Genomic DNA, 23934 nt, shown 5'->3' with positions numbered 1-23934 from the left:
TTGCATTTTTAAAAGGGTCTGTTTCTTTACATTCTGAACAATTTGTGATTGGGCATAAAATCAGCTTACATGAATGTCCTGTTCCTCAACTGCAGCACTCTAAGGCAAAAGTGGTTTTGTAGGAATGTGTGCATTTGCAGGTTTAAATGGGATCTGATTTATATTGTGCCAAGCACCATTACTGACAATTATGGAGGCTTTGAAATGAAATTATGTCTAAAAACTGTATGTGGCATATGTTCTATGCCAATTAAAAAACATGCCTGAGGAACTTTCTTTCTTTATTTTTTAATCCCACAAATCCTGCTAAAATCTAAGAATTGTGCAAACTGATTTAGTTTTTTCTTTATATAGATATAGTGTTTATACCACTAAAGTTTTGAACATTAGACAATTTAAAATCACCTTTCACTTGTAATAATAAATCTTAATGGAAGCTCACAGAATTCTTACTAGACACCAAACTATGTGCCAAGTGGTTTGTATGGATTATTATTTTACTCTGCTGTATAATCTCCATGGCCTAATTGCTCTGTTTAATATGAACATATGGAAGATCTGAATGCTCAGTTGATAACGCATACACACACGAGTCACACACACTAAACCATTGTGAAGAAAAGAAACAAGAACAATCTTTAAAAAAACAAAAAGTTAAAGTCATGTGACAGATTTAGGAAATTCTTTTTATTTACATAGAAATGTGTACACATACTTTCTATGTACACAGAAAATCTAAGTGTATATACACATATGGTTCCCACATATTTTACAGTAGATAGTAGTTTAATCTTGTTCCTAGGTTAAAATAAAATGATGTCTCAAAGTATTTCACACCAATCACAAAATTACAAAAGCACCCGATGAACTCAGAGCAAAAATTTCAAGCCTGTATTACCACACACTAAGCCTAGTACAATTTTTACAAAAGACAAAAAACAAACACTGTGCAGGTATCACCAGGAAAAGGAAAGGACTAGAGATGCAAAATAGAGACGAGAGCTGTTGGCTTTTTGAGCAATGTGGTAAGAGCATTTTATCGTAAGAGCATTTCGTTCTTCCTTCGGTTGTCAATTCAGTGTTTTACTTTGATATTTTACAGATAAGAAGGGGGAAAAAGTTGACAGCTATCGTAAAAGGGGTAACCATTCCATGAATCTTCCACGTTCTAGAAACACTTTTTTGTACTGGTCAGCCAGATTCTCTCTTCGTGCTAATTCAAAGATCATCCAGTTCTATGACACAGATGACATTTGACCCCCTCAGAGAAGATGAAAAGGAGGTGGTTATGAGGCAACATTCATTAGGAAGTTATCCCAAAAGCCTAGGGAGCCATGTGTCTCGGTTATTAGCACGATAATAATTATCATTGTTTAAATAAACTCCTTATTTCCACAATTTGTTTCTTCATTTAAATAGCTAAATGCAAGGAGAACTTAATCTTAATCTCACAGGCTAGAAATAATGAATACATCATCCTGGAATTTCCTCCTTCCAATTCCAATCTTTCTCCAATTCTAGCTAGCCTGGGAAACAATTGCTTTCTCTCAATTTCAAAGTTGTTCTACACAGGTATACAAAAATCATACCACCAAATGAATAGAATTAGGTTACAGGGGGAAAACGGAGTTGTGATATTTTTGACAACCTCACATCATTGAATCTGGCAAAACAATCTAAAAACATCCTGATCATCGTCATTGTTGAACTGACTTATACATCCAGATTTGCTTTTTTAATATGCTAATATTACTACTCAGATGAGAATCCTAAGGATGGTGACCAACTCAAGGGTAAGTGTTTAAATCCCACTCCACTCAACTCTAGCTCAGATAATAATGTGTTTCATTCCACTGGGGCACTGTAACTTCACACATGAGTTTTGAAGCAAATTTTACCCCTTCATCTCTCATATCACTAACAGCACAGACATGGGAAAAAAGACAGCAATAAAAAAGAATTCAATGTCAGAAATGTGATTCATCTATCAAATACAATCTTTTCAGTTACTTTACTGGATCTGCTATTTTTAAGGTAACTTTCCAAAACATACTTCAAAGGCAGGCTCATTTCAAGAGCAATGTTTATCACATGCAGTATTTGGTTCTTTCCTGTTCCATGTTGCTACCTTCGACTCTTAGAGAAAAAAGAATAGCTGGAGGAGTCAGCCTTAGGAGAAAGAGATCTTATGAGAGAGTGATGGTTTCATATACAGTTTGACTGTTTAGATTAAGGTACTTAAGACCATAACAAACACATTTCAACTTTTAAGATGTTTGTTTTTCTTTTTTAAATTTGAAAACCTTATAGGGAATGAAGGTTCACTGCCAGAAACAAAAGGGATCCTTTGCCATGGAGAGCTGAGCTTGGTTCTTGGTGGTTCTATTAATAACTGAGTATATATTTACCCTTCCTTTTTATTGTCCATGGGAAGATTCAGCCAGAAGATAAGTAGGGAGTCTCGCTATGGTAATTGTAGTCAGGACAGACCTTTTGCACAAGTTTATAATCAACACTGTAAAAGGCAATGTAGATGCAAATGACCTTGAAGGGCTTGGAACACAACCAGGATACATGACTCTGAGTCTGCTCCTGGTAGCAGATCTTGGATGGGTCAAAATTGCACAGGGCGGTCTTCTTGGCCCGATCTGTTTTTTCATACTCAATGCGACAGTTGAAAGACTTGGATTCCTTGGTCTCCAAGGTAGACTGCGGGGAAACTTCAAACTCCACCACTTTGGAGGGGGGTACCAAACTCACTGAAACGTTACCCAGGCCGGTGGAATTATGTCGGAAATAAACACTGAAGGTTCCATTACCATGGTCAACGATTTTCCCCGTGATGAGGAGGTTGAGTTTCACAGTTTTAATGTTGGAATGGAAGTCACCCCATCCAAACATTTTCTTAAATTTTCCTGTTTTCACTATTGGCCTCCTTTTAGTTCTTGCCAATGGTTCCTGAACCTCCGTGATGTTGGCCAGCCAATCCCAAAAGTTCTCCATGCTGTCTGCATAGGCCAAGTGTCCAGGCTTGGGGACTGGAGACTGTTTAACAAACAGGCGCAGAGGGTTGATGATCCGCGAGTGCACCACATTACCCACCAGGGTCCCTGCGGCATCTTTGTCTTCCCAATCCAGTCCCTCCGTGGCGTGCACCACCTTCTCACTGTCACAAAACAGCTGTTCAAAAGGAAGAAAGAAAAGTATACTTTAGGTTGGGCTGTGAGTCCACATATACCAAAGCCAAAGCACTGGGGTAATTCCTGTAGTATTATTTCGCTTCCTGCTAAATACCATTTCACATACACAGTGGGGCTCTGCAGTGTAACAAGATGACCATGTCATTCAAGCAGTACAAATCGGTGACTACAAACATGGAAGTGATGAGATTAGGCAGAGAGGACAGTTGGTTCTTTGTATACACAGGTTCTGAATCCACTGGATTTAACCAACACTGAATTGAAATTAAAACTGAACAAAATATCCCAACTGCCCCCAACTCAAACACAGAAATTTCCAAAAAGCAAAACGTGAATTTGTCACATTCTGGCAACTATTTACATTGTATTAGGCATTATAAATAATCTAGAGATGGTTTAAAATATACAGAAGTATGTGCATAGGTTATATGCATATACTAAACTATCTCATATAAGGAATTTAAATATCCCTGGATTTTGGTATCCAAGGGGATCTTGAAACCAATCCCCCATGGATACCAAGGGATGACTGCATTTCATTTTCATGGGTTGATGTGGCTTTAGTCTCTGTCTCCTAATCTTTACAATTCTATCTTCCCAGACTGGGGGATATAGTATTTTTTGGTCTCTTATTTGATAAAAACATTCAATTTGTAAGGTCTTTTTTTTTTAGGTAGAAAATAACTTTAGTAAGCTAAGATTTCTACCATGGAGCTAGAAGCCATCTGAATATAAGGTATTGATAAGACTCTTAAAATATATTTGTAGATAGCAAGCATATTGTTATATTCAAAAGCTCATGTCATATAATTTCATAACTTGATATAATTCAATTCTAAGTTCTGTAATTAAAAGTAGTATGAATAATAATATGAAGTTCTATAAAAGATTTAGTTGAAAAAATATAATCTCAAATTATCTGCCTTTACAGAAGCAGAAATAAATTGGAAATGTATATTTTGAATTAATTAATTGTTTATAAATACATTTTATTACAACTGAATAGTACCCGGAAAGATAGGATTGCTAAGAAAGAATTGTGCCTGCGTTTTATGGATTCCACAGTATTTGATTCAAATCATTCTCCCTGAAACACAGCACTTTATTTGCATTTGATTTTCTAACTCTCTTTGCAGTGTAAAAGTCTTCATGATTTCTAAAAATCATTTAGTTAAGTCAATATGAATTTTGAGAGACAGATTCATAATATATGAAACTGCTCCTTGGAGTGGATATTTATAGATGAATTATAAAGTCTGGAAAATAGAGGTTTCTCGTGGAAACATAGATAGCCTCTTATCTCTAATGGCACAAACCACTCTGGTAATCATTCTCTGGAAAACTGTCAGCGTGATGGAAAGGATGAGAAGGAAGTGGGGCTGTTTTTATGTACTGTTTCCCCAACCCTTTCAAACCTGGTGAAGTACCTGGTAAAACCAGTCTCAGATTATTACAAGAATTATTGCTTTCAATTCAGTTTTGAGAAAAATACTGGCATAGCTTGGACTGTAAATATTACACTTGACTCTACGGTAGAGTTTAATAATATGAGGTTGTATTTTATACATTCATCAAAGTTTAAGTCCTAATAGAGTTTCATGAGAAGTGTTTTCACCTATAACTTGTCCCTGAACACTTTAGAGGAGGAATGCAAGGACTTAAATGTGTGTGTGTGGATTTTTCTTTTTGTTTTCTGCTTTGGTGGGGAGGGGGCACATGATATATATTGATCCTGTTGATTAATTCCCAAAGGCTTTTCCCACTCATGTCTAGCTTTTTCAAAAATTCTCTTCTCTACTTAAATTACTGAGGCTTGGCAGAAGGGCAAACTGATATTCTGCACATTCTTATTGTTTTGAAAACCTGAATTCATACTCTCTGTTCCTAGAGTCTTGCACATCCTGAGTTGATACTTCTTTTTCTCCTGGTGTTGAAGGACTGGCATAGTCACCAGAAAAAGAGGGATCATTACTCAGGATTTCTGGCTCAAAATATTCTGGGTATTTCTGATACTGTCACTAGTTTTCTGACTTTGAACACTCTTCATTACAATGTGCACAGAGCCTCATTGAGATCAACTGGTCAGACAGCCCATGGAAGTCAGTATTGGCTAAAGGTAGGACTTGAGGTTGCTAAGAGCTAATGTAACCTGGTCCAACTGACTTGTCCTGTCCTCTCTCCAAGGAGACAGTCAAGGACACATGGACAGATAAGAAACCCCTTGCTGATCAAGGTCCAGTTTCTCTTCTCTGTGATTATGATTCTTGCTATTATTATTTTTCACCTTTTTCCAATATTTCATGAGATGTGCCTTGCTTGGTCAATGTTGACAGCCACACCTACCAATCCTGAGAATGGCCAGTACTAAAGAACTTAATTTCCTGATCTCTATTCCCCAATTTGTCCAATTTCCTAACCTCTTCCTTTACTCCTGTCTTCCTATATTTCACAAGATAAACCCCTTTTAGCTTGCTTAAAAACAAAACAACAACCAAAAAAACACCTCAGTTCTTACTCATACACAATATGCTTGTGCTCAAGTGCTTGGTCGTGTCCAACTCTTTTGGGACCCCCTGGATTAACATATACACACTAGTGACAGTGACAGTCACTCAGTCATATCCGACTCTTTCTGCTCCTAAGGACTGTAGCCCGGCAGGCTCCCCGTCCATGGGATTTCCCAGGCAAGAATACTGGAGCAGGTTGCCATTTCCTACTCCAGGGGATCTTCCTGACCCAGGAATCAAACCCCTGTCTCTTGGGTCTCCTGCACTGGCAGGTGGATTCTTTACCACATTATTTACCTCTGGGCAGTGCTCCCAATTAATACTGTGTTAGTAGAATAAAGATCCATTTTCCATTCAAAAATACTTTTTTTTTTTTTTTTGCACAAGCATGACAACACTCTGTACTACCAGCACCAATATGCTCTTTTTATCTTAAAATGCTTGTTTCACATTGCACATTTTTCTGAGTTTTTTCTGCTTGGGTCATTTTTCTTGATGCTTTGTCTGATTTTCTTCTTTTTCTGTTATTGAAAACCTATCAACGTTAAACTTGTTGTACAGTGACAAGTTTTCAATCACATAGAGTCTCAGGCTAACTGATATTGGTGCATTTTAAAATACATGATGAGTTCTATCGTGAGATGGACATTATGAGATCCTTTTCTTATCTCTAGGACTTCTGATGTGATGGTTCTGAGATGACTCAATAATATTTACTCAAAAAGTCGCTTATTAATTTTCAAAAATACTACAGATTTTCATTGTAGTAACTGATGTTGTAACAGTTTGACCCAGATATAGGTAACTCATCCTAAGAAAGTGAAAAAAAAGAATACAAAACTTACTAAACAGATACTGCTACTGCTGCTAAGTTGCTTCAGTTGTGTACGACCCCATAGATGGCAGCCCACCAGGCTCCCCCATCCCTGGGGTCCTCCAGGCAAGAACACTGGAGTGGGTTGCCATTTCCTTCTGCAATGCATGAAAATGAAAAGTGAAAGTGAGGTCGCTCATTCGTGTCTGACTCTTAGCGACCCCATGGACTGCAGCCTACCAGGCTCTTCTGTCCATAGGATTTTCCAGGCAAGAGTACCGGAGTGGGGTGCCATTGCCTTCTCCTACTAAACAGATAAATTAGATGTAATTATTTGCTTTCAGAAACACTCTTCTATTCTTCAGGAAAGATTCTGCAGATGAGAATTGAAAGCGAAATTTGATTCTTAAAAAGTATATTATAACCCAATACTCTTTAGGTTCAAATCTGCTCAAGTTGCCTTTGATTTTAAGGTTTGCCTATGTAAAAATAATGCAATTTAACTCTTAAGCACAGATCTATAATTGTTTCAGTGAAAACTGTCATCAAGGATTCCTTAGATAAAAAGTAGATGTATGAATCTTTTACTTTTTTTGCTTTACTCTAGACTTTGCTTTGACAACATTAAACAAATTGAGAAAAGTTGGGTAATGGCAACCCACTCCAATATTCTTGCCTGGAAAGTCCCATGGATGGAGAAACCTGGTAGGCTACAGTCCATGGAGTTGCAAAGAGTCGGACACGACTGAGCGACTTCACTTCACTTCTTTAACTTATTTATTACTCTAAAATGTATGGACAGTTCTTACAAGTACTGATTCCCAAATCTAAACTCAAATTCCAAAAAGCTATTGAATGATGATGTATATAGGTAGAAGAGTATAATTAAAATAGCAAATATATTCCTAGTTGTCTTCAAAAGCTGCTAGCTGTACCTCTTCTCCCAACTTCCTCTCCCTGTGGTATAACTTGTTCAGTCTTCTGCCTAGAATGCTGCTGAAATGAGTGCATCACTACCGAGAAGACATCCTCTCCTAAACAGGTCTACATAGATGTGTGGCCAAAGTTCCCAAGGCTCACGCTTAACCTCAAAAGACCTACTCAGGGATGACTGGGGTTTGAATGAGCCACAACCCCACCCACACTCATCCAATATACTCCCAATATGGAAGCAGCATGGTGGAAAAAGCATAGGATTTGCTGCCTGATGACCTCATTGTCCCTTGACATGAGCCCCAATTTTTTTACCTATACCTCCTTTGTTGGTTGATTGTAAGGACTAGATTTAAAAAATGGATGGAAATTACTGAGCCCAACCTCTGGCAAAAGGCACTCAGAAACTGGTGGGTCTTACATTATCCAATGGATAGTTCCATGCCTCCTATTCAAAAACTGTCTTCAAAAGATGATATGGATTCTCAGGTCTCCAAGGAACTGATTAGTGATCAATCAAGCAACTTGTTCAGTGCCATAGGATAAATTAACGAGTAGAAATCAACCCTAGAGCATCAATCCAAATCTTCGTGTTTCCAGTCTCACTGACATCTGAGTCATATGCAGATCACAGGGACAGGTGAGCATTCTTTGCTAATAAAATATGTTTGTGGATCTTTGATTTCAGCCTACCAAATGAGTCAGCAAAGGATCTGAAAGTGCAAAGTGTCTGGCATGACGCTCATTCCTCTGTAGACAATTTCAGTGATACAACATGCTGGGAGGGGACTGAAGCGGATCTGAACCTGTTGGCAACCAGTCTGTCCAAGGCAAGGTTGTTAGATGTTCTCTGCAAAATACAAGGCTGTATCCTCCATTGCTTTTGTATTTGCTGGGGTTCTCTATGCTACTATCAATATCACTGCTGTCTTTTGTCCCATCATATTACAATAATAATGCAAAAACATTTAACTGCTTGCACGAAATGGAGTTTAAAAAAGGGAGAAAAAGAGGAATTGCTGTGCTTTATCTGTTTGAACATTCCCTGATTTCAACACATTTATCAAAGCTTAAGTAATTTATGTCTTGGCAGGGTGTATCAATTTCACAAAGCACACACATTAGCTAGATACAATGATATCATATTAGCTTTTTCTGCATCTTACAGAGGAGCTCAAAAAGATTAATAAAATCTCAAACCTTCATCAATTAAATGAAGCAGGTGGAAGGAAGGAAGTAAAGGAGGAAGACTGTATTTCATTTCATTTCTTTTGTTTTTAGGGAGGAAAGAAAAGCTGACAGGTTCAAATCATTCATCATAACAAGCTGGAGTTGAATTTCACTGATAATTAAATGCATTTTTTTCCTAAGAGGCAGAGAAGCTGCAGTGAATTTTATAGTAGCAGATGTGAGAACTGTCACAAATTATGGAAATAATTTATAAATGAAAAAGCATCTTTCTCTGCAAATACTATATCAGAAGATCTTTTAAAAGTATATCTTATGTATTTTTCAGGAAAACATTTTATATTAGAATAGTTTTAGTTTACCGGACAATTGTGTGGTAAAGAGTTATAATATATCCTGTACTTAGTTTCCTATATTATTAACATCTTATATATCTTACACTCGTTACAACTGAAGATCCAACACACTCATGCATGCTCACTCACTTCAGTTGTGTCTGACTCTTTGTGACCCTATGGATGGTAGCCCACCAGACTCTTCAGTCCATGGGATTTTCCAGGCAAGAAGGCTGGAGTGGGCTGCCTTGCTCTCCTCCAGGGGATCTTCTGACCCAGGGATCAAACCTGTGTCTCTTATGTCTTCTGCATTGGCAGGGGGTTCTTTACCACTAGTGTGACCTGAGAAGCCCCCAAATCCAATACTTACACCTTATTATTAACTAAAGTCCATGCTTTATTCAGATTTCCTTCATTTTTCCTTAATGTTCTTTATATATTCCAAGATCCCATCTAGTATCCCACATTATATTTGGTCATCATGAACTGTTAAGCTTGTTTTGGCTGTGACCATTTCTCAGTTGTTCCTTGTTTTTGGTGACCTTGAACATTTCAAGGAACACTGGCTAGGCCTTTCAGTTTGAGTTTGTCTGATGTCTTTCTTATGATTAAAGTAGGCTTTGAGGAGGAAGAACACAGAAGTAAGGTGCCATTTTCATCCCTTCATCGCAAGGGTATGCTCTAGCAACAAGACTTAATCACTGTTGATGTTAACCTCTGATTCAGGCAGAGAAGATCATTTTAAGTTTCACTTTCAGAATTCTCACAAGGCTTGTACATTTTTGTTATCATAAGCTTAGTCTAATTTACATTTAATTCAATGGGACTTGGTTTAGGATTGATTTTTTGTTTTTAAGGTCAGGAATCCAAGCATTTCAATTTACAAGTCTTTACTGCATCACTGAATTCTCTCCAGTAACCTCAGAGTTGCTTAGGAACTCCTATACTATTTATTAATTTATTTTTTTAAAGTATAAATTTATTTATTTTAATTGGAGGCTAATTACTTTACAATATTGTATTGGTTTTACCATACATCAATATGAATCCACCACGGGTGTACATGTGTTCCCCATCCTGAACCCCCCACCCTTCTCCCTCCCTGTACCATCCCTTTGGGTCATCCCAGTGTCATATATGAAATTATACATGTTTTAATGCCATTCCCCCAAATCATCCCACCCTCTCCCTCTCCAACAGAGTCCAAAAGACTGTTCTGTACATCTGTGTCTCTTTTGCTGTCTCGCATACAGGTTATCATTACCATCTTTCTAAGCTATTTATACATTATTCTGGCACTATTATGTGCTATAAATATGTCTGTCACCATTAATTATTATTGTTGTTATTTCACGTTCATTTAGTATTTATTTCTTAAAAATGGTGCTCATTTAGATAATTGATAATTCAATAAAGAAAGAGCTTAGCCTTTAAATATCTCCCATGGAGTTGGAATTACCTGCTTAATGTATTAGACTCAGATATTCTTCTCAGTTTTGGATCAGGTCTATTGTACTTGACTCTATACATCCAATGAGTCAGTATCAACATTTACATGGGGCTTTCTTTGCAGGTCTTTACCAAGTGGATTAAGCTAAGGAAAGTCTCACAAAGCAGTGTTCTACCTTCACAGTAGGCTGGGTGCTGTGGGGCCATGACCATTACTAGCGTTCCCCTGGGATTGGAGACAGTCAGACTTTTGCCATAATTATGGGATAATCATCTTCTACATGGGCTTCCCAGGTGGTGCCGTGGTAAAATCTGCCTGTGAATACAGGAGAGGCAAGAGAAACAGGTTCGATTCCTGGGGTGGGAAGATCCCCTCGACTAGGAAATGGCAATCCATTCCAGTATTTTTGCTGGGATAATCCCATGGTCAGAGATGTGGGCTACAGTCCATGGGGTCACAAGGAGTCAGACATGACAGCACGCAAGCTATGCTACACTACATCTATAGATCCATCATGGTGATAGCTTTGCTTCTCTGTCGCTGCATGTGGGGATGGGTCCTAAACTGCACATGGTGGGGTGTGGGGGTGGGGAGAAGAGGAGGAGGAGATGCTTTGTCTACACCCATGAGTAATACAAAGGAAGTGAAGGGCATTTAAACTCTGAGCTTATGGGGTTCAAATTCCATTCAATGTACACTGTGCCATTATCAGTTCAAGATACTCTATCCTACTGCAGTCCCAACTGGCGGTGTTTGTTACTACTTGAAGAAACACCTGTGGATGAAATAAGAAAGCCAGTTTTGCTGTTCCAGTCCAGGGTTTATCAGTTCTAACTGACACATTTTATTTAGTCCCATTGACTCTTCACTTGCAAGGTTGCAGTTGCGCTTTAAGGAGACAAAAGAGGCTTTGAGGTAGAAAGTGATCTAGAGTGACGTGGTCCACGCACAGGAACATCTGTAACAAACATTGTGCAGTCCAGGGGCGAAGCGGGGAGAGGGTCAGGAACTTTGGTCACAAATTCATGTGTTCTCTTTCTTTCTTAAATTGAATTACTGTTGATTTACAGTACTGTGTGGTTTCAAGTATTAGAAAGTGATTCAGTTTTATATAATATATAAGACTCTGATTCTGGGAGGGATTGGGGGCAGGAGGAGAAGGGGACAACCGAGGATGAGATGGCTGGGTGGCATCACGGACTCGATGGACATCAATCTGAGTGAATTCCGGGAGATGGTGATGGACAGGGAGGCCTGGCGTGCTGCGATTCATGGGGTCACAAAGAGTCGGACACAACCGAGCGACTGAACTGAACTGAACCGAATATATGTAATATATAATTTTTCAGATTCCTTTCCATTATAGATTTACTGCGTGCATGTGTGCAGGCTCAGTTGCTTCAGTCATGTCTACTCTTTGCAACTCTATGGACTGTAGGCTTCCAGGCTCCTCTGTCCATGGGATTCTCCAGGCAAGCATACTGGAGTGGGTTGCCATGCACTCCCCCAGGGGATCTTCCCAAACAAGAGATTCAATCTGTGTCTCCTGCATCTCCTCCACTACAGGTGGATTCTTTTACTGTTGAGCTGCCTGGGAAGCCCCATAGGTTTATTACAATGTATCAAATACAGTTCCCTGTACTATACAGTAGGACCTTGTTATTTATCTCTTTTATATATAGTAGTGTGTATCTGTTAACCCCTCCCAACCTTCCACTTTGGTAACCATAACATTGTTTTCTATGTCTGTAACTCTGTATATTTTGCAAAATAGTTCATCTGTGCCATATTTTAGATTCCACTTGTAACTGATATGGTATTTGTTTTTTTCTGACTTACTTCACTTAGTATGACAATCTCTAGATCCATCCATGTTGCTGAAAATGGTATTATTTCATTCTTTTTTATGGATGAGTAATATGCCATTGTGTATGTATGTATGTATGTATGTGTGTGTGTGTATATATATATATATATATACATACATATATACACACATATTATATATATACCATATCTTCTTTACCCATTTCATCTGTTGATGGAAATTTAGGTTGTTTTCATGCCTTGGCTACTGTGAATAGTGTTCTATCAACATTAGGGTGTACATATCTTTTGAATGTATTCATCTTTAATCACTGATTTAACACGTATCTATCACATGCTTTTTAGGTACAGCATCTGTGCTCTGAGCACTGGGAACATACTGCTGAACAGAGCAGATAAAGTGCCTGCCTTAATGTGATTTACAGAAAATTAAGGAAAAGAACAACAAGATAGACAGGTCATGGTGGAGAGGTCTGACAAAATGTGGTCCACTGGAGAAGGATATGGCAAACCACTTCAGTATTCTTGCCTTAAGAACCCCATGAACAGTATGAAAAGGCAAAAGATAGGACACTGAAAGATTAACTCCCCAGGTTGGTAGGTGCCCAATATGCTACTGGAGATCAGTGGAGAAATAACTCCAGAAAAAACGAAGAGACAGAGCCAAAGCAAAAACAACACTCAGTTGTGGATGTGACTGATGATGGAAGCAAAGTCCAATGCTATAAAGAGCAATACTGCATAGGAACCTGGAATGTTACGTCCATGAATCAAGGCAAATTGGAAGAGGTCAAACAGGGGATGGCAAGAGTGAATATCAACATTTTAGGAATCAGCAAACTAAAATGGTCTGAAATGGGTGAATTTAACTTAGATGACCATTATATCTACTACTGTAGGCAAGAATCCCTTAGAAGTGGAGTAGCCATCATAGTCAACAAGAGAGTCTGAAATGCAGTACTTGGATGCAATCTCAAAAAGAACAGAATGATCTCTGTTCATTTCCAGGCAAGCCATTCAATATCACAGAAATCCAAGCCTAAGTCCCGACCACTAATGTTGAAGAAGCTGAAGTTGAATGGTTCTATGAAGACCTACAAGACCTTCTAAAAATAACACCCAAAACAGACATCCTTTTCATTAATGGGGAATTGAATGCAAAAGTAGGAAGTCAAGAAATACCTGGAGTACCAGGCAAATTTGGCCTTGGGGTACAGAATGAAGCAGGACAAAGGCTAATAGAGTTTTGCCAAGAGAACGCACTGGTCATAGCAAACACTCTCCCAATAACACAAGAGAAGACTCTACACATGGACATCACCAGATGGTCAACACCAAAATCAGATTGATTATATTCTTTGCAGCTAAAGATGGAGAAGCTCTATACAGTCAGCAAAACGAGACCGGGAACTGACCGTGGCTCAGATCATGAACTCATTGCGAAATTCAGATTTAAATTGAATAAAGTAGGGAATGCCACTAGACCATTCAGGTATGACCTAAATCAAATCTCTTACGATTATACAGTGGAAGTGAGAAATAGATTCAAGGGATTAGATCTAATAGACAGAGTGCCTGAAGAACCATGGATGGAGTTTCGTGACATTGTACAGGAGACATTGATCAAGACCATCTGCAAGAAAAAGAAATGCAAAAAAGCAAAATGACTGAAATGACTGTCTGAGGAGGCCTTACAAATAGCTGTGAAAAGAAGAGATGTGAAAAGCAGGGAGAAAAGGAAAGATATACCCATTTGAATGCAGAGTTCCAAAAAAATAGCAAGGAGAGATAAGAAAGCCTTCCTCAGTGATCAGTGCAAAGAAACAGAGGAAAACAATAGAATGGGAAAGACTAGAGATCTCTTCAAGAAAATTAAAGATACCAAGGGAACATTTCATGCAAAGATGGGCACAATAAAGGACAGAAATGGTAACAGAAGCAGAAGATATTCAGAAGAGGTGGAAAGAAAACACAGAAGACCTATACAAAAAATATCTTCATGACCCAGATAATCACGATGGTATGATCACTCACCAGACACTCACCAGATCTTCCAGACATCCTGGAATATGAAGTCAAGTGGGACTTAGGAAGCATCACTACGAACAAAGCTAGTGGAGGTGATGGAATTCCAGTTGAGCTGTTTCAAATCCTAAAAGATGATGGTGTGAAAGTGCTACACTCATGTCAGCAAATTTGGAAAACTCAGCAGTGGACTGGAAAAGGTCAGTTTTCATTCCAATCCCAAAGAAAGGCAATGCCAAAGAATGCTCAACCTCTGCACAATTGCACTCATCTCACACGCTAGTAAAGTAATGCTCAAAATTCTCCAAGCCAGGCTTCAGCAATACGTGAACTGTGAACTTCCAGATGTTCAAGCTGGTTTTAGAAAAGGCAGAAGAACCAGAGATCAAATGGCCAACATCTGTTGGATCATCAAGAAAGCAAGAGAGTTCCAGAAAAATATCTACTTCTGCTTTATTGACTATGCCAAAGCCTTTGACTGTGTGGACCACAAAAATCTCTGGAAAATTCTTAAAGAGATGGGAATACCATATCACCTGACCTGCCTTCTGAGAAATCTGTAAGCAGGTTAGGAAGCAACAGCTAAAATTGGACATAGAACAACAGACTGGTTCCAAATTGGGAAAGGAGTACATCAAGACTGTATATTGTCACCCTGCTTATTTAACTTATATGCAGAGTACATCATGAGAAACGCTGGGCTGGAGGAAGCACAAGCTGGAATCAAGATTGCCGAGAGAAATATCAATAACCTTAGATATGCAGATCATACCACTCTTATGGTAGAAAGTGAATAAGAACTAAAGAGCCTCTTGATGAAAGTGAAAGAGGAGAGTGAAAAAATTGGCTTAAAACTCAGCATTCAGAAAACTAAATCATGGCATCTGGTCCCATCACTTCATGGCAAATAGATAGGGAAACAGTGGAAAGTGTTACACTTTTTTTGGGGGGGGGCTCCAAAATCACTGCAGATGGTGACTGCAGCCATGAAATTAGAAGATGCTCACTCCTTGGAAGAAAACTTATGATCAACCTAGATAGCATATTAAAAAGCAGAGATATTACTTTGCCAACAAAGTTTGGTCTAGTCAAAGCTATGGTTTTTCCAGTGGTCATGTATGGATGTGAGAGTTGGACTCTAAAGAAAGCTGAGCACCAAAGAATTGATGCTTTTGAACTGTGGTGTTGGAGAAGACTCTTGTGAGTCCCCTGGACTGCAAGGAGATCCACCCTTCCATCCTAAAGGAAATCAGTCCTGAATATTCATTGGAAGGACGGATGCTGAAGCTGAAACTTCATTCAATTCTTTGGCCAACATATGCAAAGAACTGACTCATTTGAAAAGACCCTGATGTTGGGAAAGGTTGAAGGCAGGAGAAGGGGACGACAGAGGATGAGATGGTTGGATGGCATCACTGACTCAATGGACATGAGTTTGAGTCTGGAACCAACTCTGGAAGTTGGTGATGCATAGGGAGGCCTGGCATGCTGCAGTCCATGGGGTCGCAAATAGTCGGACATGACTGAGTGACTGAACTGAACTGGAGGAAAACAAACATTACATAAATAACCATAAATAATATCCCACTGACTTATAGTGGTCATAAGCATCTGAAATATGTATATATAATATAGATAGATAGATAGATATAGATATATCAAGCAGGTGGCACTAGTCCTAAACAGGGAGGCAACAGAGCAAAGAGTGAGCAGAACTGAGTAATTAATATCTTTATTTTGATGAGAAAAATAAAACCCAAGATGTATTCATTGATCGTTGAAAATGAATGAATTCATGACAAGGAAATGAATTCATGACAAGGAAATGAATCGATCTTGGTATTTATATTCCTCCTTACCTAGTTCCAAATTGTATATTGATTTGTTTATAATTACTAAGGAGAATATGATAACATTATAAGACAATAGTTATATTTTTCCTGGTAAAAGACTCATTTTGTCTTTTCTTTTCAAGCTTTATTGAGGTATAATTGACAGATAAAGTTGTAATATATTTAAACTGTACAACATGTTTACATTGTGAAAACATTCCTATTATCAAGTAATTAAATTAACACACCCATTTCCTCACATGATTACCCCCTCCTTTTTTGGGAGTGAGAACCCTTAAGAAAGGGTTCTTAGTAAATTTCAGTCAGGACTTATTCATCTTAGGACTGAAAGTACATGTACACTTCTCCTAATGATAAATAGGGTCCAAGGATCAGTCAGTGCTAAATTTCTGACTTGGAGGTCTTGTGCTCAGGGTAGCAACCCAAGCAGCCTTGTGTTTCACCCTTAAACCTCCTAAGAGCTGTTGAAGGTTATAAGAGATATTTTTGGGCTCTGAGATAGTCAAACCTTTGTCATAATTGTGGTATAACCCTTTTCTATTATCTTATATAATTATTACAATATATATTAGTGTTTCTTGATAATGAACCACATATGTTCTAGGTAAATTACATTTTGAATAATGTAGCTTGTCTGCGTGTTTATGGGTGTGTTATGATATGTTAATAGGCAACAAATCTGGCTTTTGTCTATGATTTTCACAAGAACTGATGAATACTCTAAATGCAAGGTAAAACACAACTGAATTTTTTTTTTTTTCTTTCGGTAATCAGAGCACTGAAGAGGCATCTATACCTCAAGTGGATGTTTTCAGTTTTTCGTGTTTATACTGAATATAAGGTATTTATAGCCCATACTAGTTTTCTGTGACATGCTTGCCATAATAGAAATAACTTACCAAGGATAGACTGAAAAGATAACCTACCATTAACAAGAAGGCCACACCCTTAATTATTCTATAGTACATCAAAAATATGTAGTCCTCTGTCTGTCAAGAAAAAATGTACAGTTTTCCAGGATCAAGCAGAATAAATTAAATGCTCCAAACTTGTGAATTTATATCAAGCTGGGAGGGTTTGCTTTTCCTTGATAACATGACTGGCAGATGCTACTAGAGATAAATTGATACAGACATGTACAAATACTTTTAAAGATGGCTGTCTTGCTCCACTTGGATATCCTGAAAGGATTTATTAACTTTTTTTTTTTTTTTTTTCCACAGAGACAATCATTGCTAAGTGCCAGATTGGAAGAATAACTGGTTTGTTTAATAAATCTGTTTATCATGTTGTTCCTGATGAACACTGGATAGTTCAGTTCAGTCGTTCAGTCGTGTCCGACTCTTTGCGACCCCATGAATCGCAGCACGCCAGGCCTCCCTGTCCATCACCAACTCCCAGAGTTCACTCAGACTCACATCCATCGAGTCCGTGATGCCAGCCAGCCATCTCATCCTCTGTCGTCCCCTTCTTCTCCTGCCCCCAATCCCTACCAGCATCAGAGTCTTTTCCAATGAGTCAACTCTTCGCATGAGGTGGCCAAAGTACTGGAGCTTCAGCTTTAGCATCATTCCCTCCAAAGAAATCCCAGGGCTGATCTCCTTCAGAATGGACTGGTTGGATCTCCTTGCAGTCCAAGGGATTCTCAAGAGTCTTCTCCAACACCACAGTTCAAAAGCATCAATTCTTCGGTGCTCAGCTTTCTTCACAGTAGTCATTAATTATTTCACTGAGGGTATCAGTTCAAGCTAAGAACCCCCAGAGTGACCACTGTTATACAGTGTGGAGGTGGCCGGCAGATCCCACGCTAGCTGAACTATAGAACCAATAATGAAAAGTGATCTAAGGTTTCCTTTATGTTGTGTGTGTGTGTGTGTGTGTATATATATATATAAATGTGTATATGTATGTGTGTGTATATATATATATAAATGTATATATGTATGTGTGTGTGCGTGTGTATATATATATATATATATAGCTTATATAATTGGACTGCTTTAACAATTCTGTCCCATATCCTGTAGTTAAAATAAAACAACGATCTGCTCAGCAGGAAGGAAAAGAAAATTCTGTTATGATCAAACTTAGCTTCCCATTACATTTTCTCCTTATAAACAAATCTTGGAAAGCATTTTCTCTGGGTAGAAATTTTGCAGACTATCACCTCTGCTGACAAAAGAACACATATTTCTGGACAACATAGAACACTGTATTGATGATTAGTAATATGGCTTGCCCTCAAATCATATTTCTGGGGCTCCATTACAGAACTGTCACAGCAGATTAAAGGACGAATGACATAAAGGGGATGAAGAATGACAGAATCAAACATGTATCAATGTATTAATTGTACCTATTAATATTTTGTGTCATAATGTGGCAGTGTTTCAAAATTCATTTTGCAAGTTGGAAAACAAATGATTGCTTAGGAGAACAAAGCTAAACAATGGACAACCTTTGTGCTGAGAGTGGCAAATTCATTTTACCTTCCAGATATCTTTTAATAGCTACCCTTTACATTTTTCTAAATTGATACAGGAACTAACAGGAAACATAAATGTGAAGACAGAAATCTTAGCAGTAAGAGCCAAAAAGCTAGATTGCAATGCTTGGCAGTAGTCTTATTGCTAAGGTTAAATATGGCAATTCTTATTTTATCTTGAAGACAGTAATCTGGAAAATCAATGACAAATGACATAACCTCTGCAAAAAATCTTACACACAAGCACACATCCTGACAGGCAGAACTATCATGTATAAAAATGCATGTGTGCATACATACACCAACATTGCTATAAACATTTCAAAGAAATGGTGTGATACTAAGTGATGGAAGCCAGAGTGAGAAAGACAAATATAACATCACTTATACGTAGAATCCTAAAAAGTTGATACAAATGAACTTAAATCCAGAACAGAAACTGACCTACAGACATAGAAAACAAAGTTTTCTATGGTTACCAAAGTGGAGAGGAGGGGAGGAATAAATTAGGAGTTTGGGATTAACAGATGTACACTATTATATATAAAATAGATACCTAACAAGGCCCTACTGTACATATAGAACTATACTCAACACTTTGTAACAACTTATAAAGGAAAAGAATCTGAAAAAGAATACATATTATATACATATTAATATATATAACTGAATCACTTTGCTGTATACCTGAAACAAACACAAAATTGTAAATCAACTATATTTCAATAATAAATTTAAAAAAGAAATGGTGTGAAAGAAAAGATTTCATTTTGTATTTGCAAGCTGCATAAAAGGGGCTCTTTAACAAATTACAAACAGATTATGGCAAATGGTAAAATGCCCTGTGGTAGGGGGCTGCTAAATGCTAGGCTACAGCCACAGGTCCCAAGTCAGAGCGCAATCTTGTTTAACTCGAGTTTTGCAAAGTCAAAAAAGGTATTCTTTTGATCATCTAATAGAAACAACCCTTTCTCTGTTTAGGAATAAATGGCTCAGCATGGTAAGTGGCACTGTCTTTTTTTACCCCTTTGTCTTCGGATGCCATGTCCAAGTCTTCAGTGAGAGAGAAGAGCTTTCCATGATAGGAACACAAAAATGACCCTGTAATATAACGGCCTGGGAGGGACAACATGCACCTGTTTCTTGAGCCCTAAAAGTTGGCATTTGGAAAAGAAAGTTGCAACAGAAGAAAGAGCAGTGAATGGAGAAGTGGAAATGGCAGATACTGTATGACAGCTTAAGCAGCTTCCATGCAGGATGAGGAAACATGGATAGATGGGAGGCTGGATGGGCCAGGGCTTCGGAGAGGTGCAGTGTGTACGACTTTGTACTTTACCATCATATCCATTTGACATTTCAGTCTTCAGGTACCAATAACCTAGCGATTAGCACATACTGCCTGTGATAGGTAGTTTTAATTTCCAATTTGGAACACTAGTTAGTACTCAGTGTTCAAACACTAGGTGCAAATACCAGGTGCTGTGAGGAAGATATTTTGTAGATATGGTAAACATCGCCAATCAGTTGATTTTTTTTTTTTTCAGTTCAAAGCACTTGTTGATTACATCTTGCATCTAACATGAAATTCAGTAATCTTAAATATTTTTCATATTGTCTTAGATATGAGTGTGATATTTTACTTAAATGTAAACAATCATAGTCTGTTGGAGATTTTTACAGGCTTCTACATAAATGTGGTGCTTTATGATGATCCAATATAACTATGTTTTGTAAGATCAATATTCAGTTTTCCACACTATAAAACACTTTCTTAATAAAAAAAACCCAATGCATATTGCTTGTGTATATGAAACAGGTAATTGTGTCAAAATTATTTTTAGCAATAATCATTTCTGACATTTATACTGAGAATTATAGAGTCTTTGTAGCCTTAGAGAATTTAAGAGACTTGTCCAAAGTCCAAACATTGAGAGGCAGCAATAAGTTTAGAAATCAGGTCTTTTGTATCAAGTCATTGCTCTTTCCACACTAATACTGTAATATATCTGACACATAAAAAAGCTTGAGCAATGTAATATAAATAATAATACAATAAAAATAAAACAATAGAAATAAAGTCTTTTATCATTACAAGAGGAAGATTACTTTAGAAAATGAAGCTAAGAAAACTGAGGAAAATTAAAGTCAGCAGTTGCTAATATTTTAATATTTCTTCATATTTTCTCCCTATGTAATATAAATAATACAGATCATATATTATCTTTATTTCCAAGGAAAATACTATATTGTATTTTGTATTGTATTTTGTTTGATGGCAGCTTCTGCATCTTCCTCAGTTTTATGTCTCCAACACTCATCATAGTGCTTGATTCACACTAAGTGTCTAGTAAAAGCTGAATACATAAATCTGACTGGCACAAATACATAGTCAGGAAGTACGTTGGTAGATGCCAGGGGCTGGGGGTAGGGGTGGATGGGGAGGGGTATGGAGAGCTACTGTTTCATGGGGACAGAGCTTCAGTTTAAGAAGGCGACAAACTGGGGAGACGGATGATGTGAATGTACTTAGGGCCACTGAAATAATAGTTAAATACAGTTAAAGGGCCACTGAAATAATAGTTAAATACAGTTAAATAGAATGCTTTCTATTATGTGACTTTTACCATAATTTAAAAAAAAGCCTTAAAAAATCTGACTGGCACTGTACACTGGCAGTCCAGTGTATCCTGGACTTTTCACGACTTTTTATATCTTTATGCTTTACTCAGGCCATTTTGGAAAATGCTTTATATCTCAAATAAAATGTGGTCAGTAAAGGAGGCAAGTATGAAAGACAATGGAAATGGAGAATAAGGGGTTACAAGTTGGGGGGAATGGAACTCAATAATAAGTAACAATAATTGGATAAAAGAAAATGAACCTAAATCAAAACATTAAAAAATAATATTTGGAAAAGTAGCGATTATTAAAAGAATTAATGTATACAGTATTATAAAAAAAGACTGAATTGTCTTATTTTCAAGACTTCCTCATTCCTATGGTCTCGATCTAATACTTATAAGCTGATAAAAATTCACAGGACCCCACCTTCAGCCCAGACTCTTTCTGAAGTTCACTACTCATACATCTAGTTTCTTAACAGACAGGCTGACTTTAATTGAACCATGCAAAGTATACAGCACTAGTTCTGCATTTTGTAAAACATAAGGTGATGCCTTCATGGGTATGGTGGTAGCAGTTAACAGTGAGGCTGGAAGAGGAGTCAGAAGACTTGAGTTCTTTGTTAGAACTCAACTGACCACAACGCTTTCTCATCCGACCTACGGGCTCACCGTCTCTCCGCACAACCCCCAGACCTGTACCTTTTTTGACAACTGGAACAGCCAGGCATACATACTGGGGTCTCTCTTTCAGTCGTCTGATACTTGGCTAGGATCAATTGTGGCTTCTTTCTTGGCATCTACCAGCATTTGCAAACAAGATCAAAATCAAAGTCTCCTCTGTCCCTTTCCCCTCAACTTCTCTGAGCACACTTGGTCCAGAAGTCCTGGGAAAGGTCGAACAGGACTATCCTGGGATGAGGAGCTGGTTGCAAACCACAGGCAGTGGGCCAGGCTCTGCCTTGCAACCATTTCTTGTCGGACCATATCCATCAGGTATCTGGCCTGGTGAACTTTTTAAGATCTGACTGTGAGTCTTTAAATAGCTTTTGATTACTCAGAGCTGTGTTTTCACACTTTCAGAGATATGGAACCTTTTCCCCTTAAAGTAAACTTTTGTAGAATCTCAATATGTAAAGAGACAATAATGCTATTTGCATGCTTTCTACAATTATACATAAGTTCAAATGTGTTACCACTATTATTTTAAGCTTCACGAGTGTAATATGAATCTGAAAACAAACATGAAATCAGTGGTAACAGATGATTGTTGCAGTCTTATCAGCCTCAAAATAGCTCATGGTAGCATCCCCTCCATAAAGTATCTGTGATAATCTGATGGACTTGGGTGTTCTTCTTTTGGGCCTCCTACCATTATACTCCTATAGTAGCACCCAAAGTGGTTGGTCTCCCTTCATTAGGCTGAATTCTTTAAAGATAGGGACATTTTCTTATCCTCTGTTGTATTCCCAAGGCTCACCATGGTGTCTAAAATACAGTACATATATTTGGTAAACATATGTTGCTAAAACTATGCAACCCTTCCTGTAAAGCACTATCATTTCAGTGGGCTGCCCTGGTGGCTCAGTAGTAAAGAACCAGCCTGCCAATGCAGGAGACGTGGCTTCAGTCCTTGGGTCAGGAAGGTCCCCTGGAGAAGGAAATAGCAATCACTCCAGCATTTTTGCCTGGTACATCCCATGGACAGAGGAGCCTGGTGGGCTACAGTCCATGGGGTTGCAAAAGAGTCGGTCACAACTTAGCAACTAAACAACAACACAACATACATTTCAATACTGACTAAATGTCTTGCTTAAACTTCCCTTGAGATTCTTTTTGTTTTTTGGATGGGGACCATTTTTTTAAGTCTTTATTGAATTTGTTACAATATTGTTTGTTTTATGTTTTGTTTTTTGGCCAAGAGGCATGTGGGAATCTTAGCTCCCCGATCAGGGATTGAACCTGCAACTCCTGCATTGGAAGGCAGTCTTAATCACTGGATCACCAGAGAAGCCCCCTCCCCCCTGAGATTTTATACATTGCAAAGTCATTCTTGGCTTGCACCCAAATAACCATATAAAATTTTTAAATTATTGGGAATCAAATATTTCAAGTTTAATTGACTGTGGTTTCCGTAGACAGCCTGGATAGAAAAGCCATGTTTGAGGAAAGAAAATATAGGCTGCTACAAGCAGTTCCTGAGGCGTCCAGGCCACTCTGGCCCTTGGAGACTCAAGCATAATCCTAGCCTCTGGGATCCAAAAGAGAAGGGACTTGGTTGGGGGGGGTGTGGTCAGATTCAGGAAGGGACCTGGAAAGCGGTGCTGTGGCTTACCCTATTTAAACAGGAAAAGGGAGAAGAAGATTCCTGTGAAGGGTATCTTCCTGGGCATTGGGGGAGAATTAGTAGAAGATCCACTGAAGTATCAAGGAGCTTGTGTGTAAGCTCAGTAGTGCCTGACTCTGTGACCCCACGGACTGTAGCCGCCAGCCTCCTCTTGCCAGGAGGGGTTCTCTAGGCAAGAATACTGGAGAGTGTGGCCATTTCCTTCTCCAGGAGATCTTCACCCAGGGATCGAACTCGGGTCTCTTGTGTGTCCTACATTGGCAGGTGATTCTTTACCACTAATGGCACCTGCGAAGCACCCACTGAAGTAACAAGGAGGGAGCATGCTTTCTCAGGAGCAACCAAGTCA

General features: G+C 38.3%; 1 protein-coding gene across 1 annotated transcript in view; it reads right to left on the bottom strand.

Annotated features, from left to right (window-relative positions):
- Nucleotides 1-665: 665 nt before the first annotated feature.
- NXPH2 (neurexophilin 2) overlaps nucleotides 666-23934 on the bottom strand; it is a 128696-nt gene continuing 105427 nt past the window's right edge. Inside the window, exon 2 of the mRNA XM_042243925.1 lies at nucleotides 666-3180. Coding sequence (XP_042099859.1) covers nucleotides 2437-3180 — 744 coding nt within the window. The 3' untranslated portion in view covers nucleotides 666-2436. The remainder of the gene's footprint in view (nucleotides 3181-23934) is intronic.

The sequence above is a fragment of the Ovis aries genome, chromosome 2 (genome assembly GCF_016772045.2).
Source record: "Ovis aries strain OAR_USU_Benz2616 breed Rambouillet chromosome 2, ARS-UI_Ramb_v3.0, whole genome shotgun sequence".
Lineage (NCBI taxonomy): Eukaryota > Metazoa > Chordata > Mammalia > Artiodactyla > Bovidae > Ovis > Ovis aries.
This window is presented reverse-complemented; position numbering and strand designations above follow the sequence as displayed.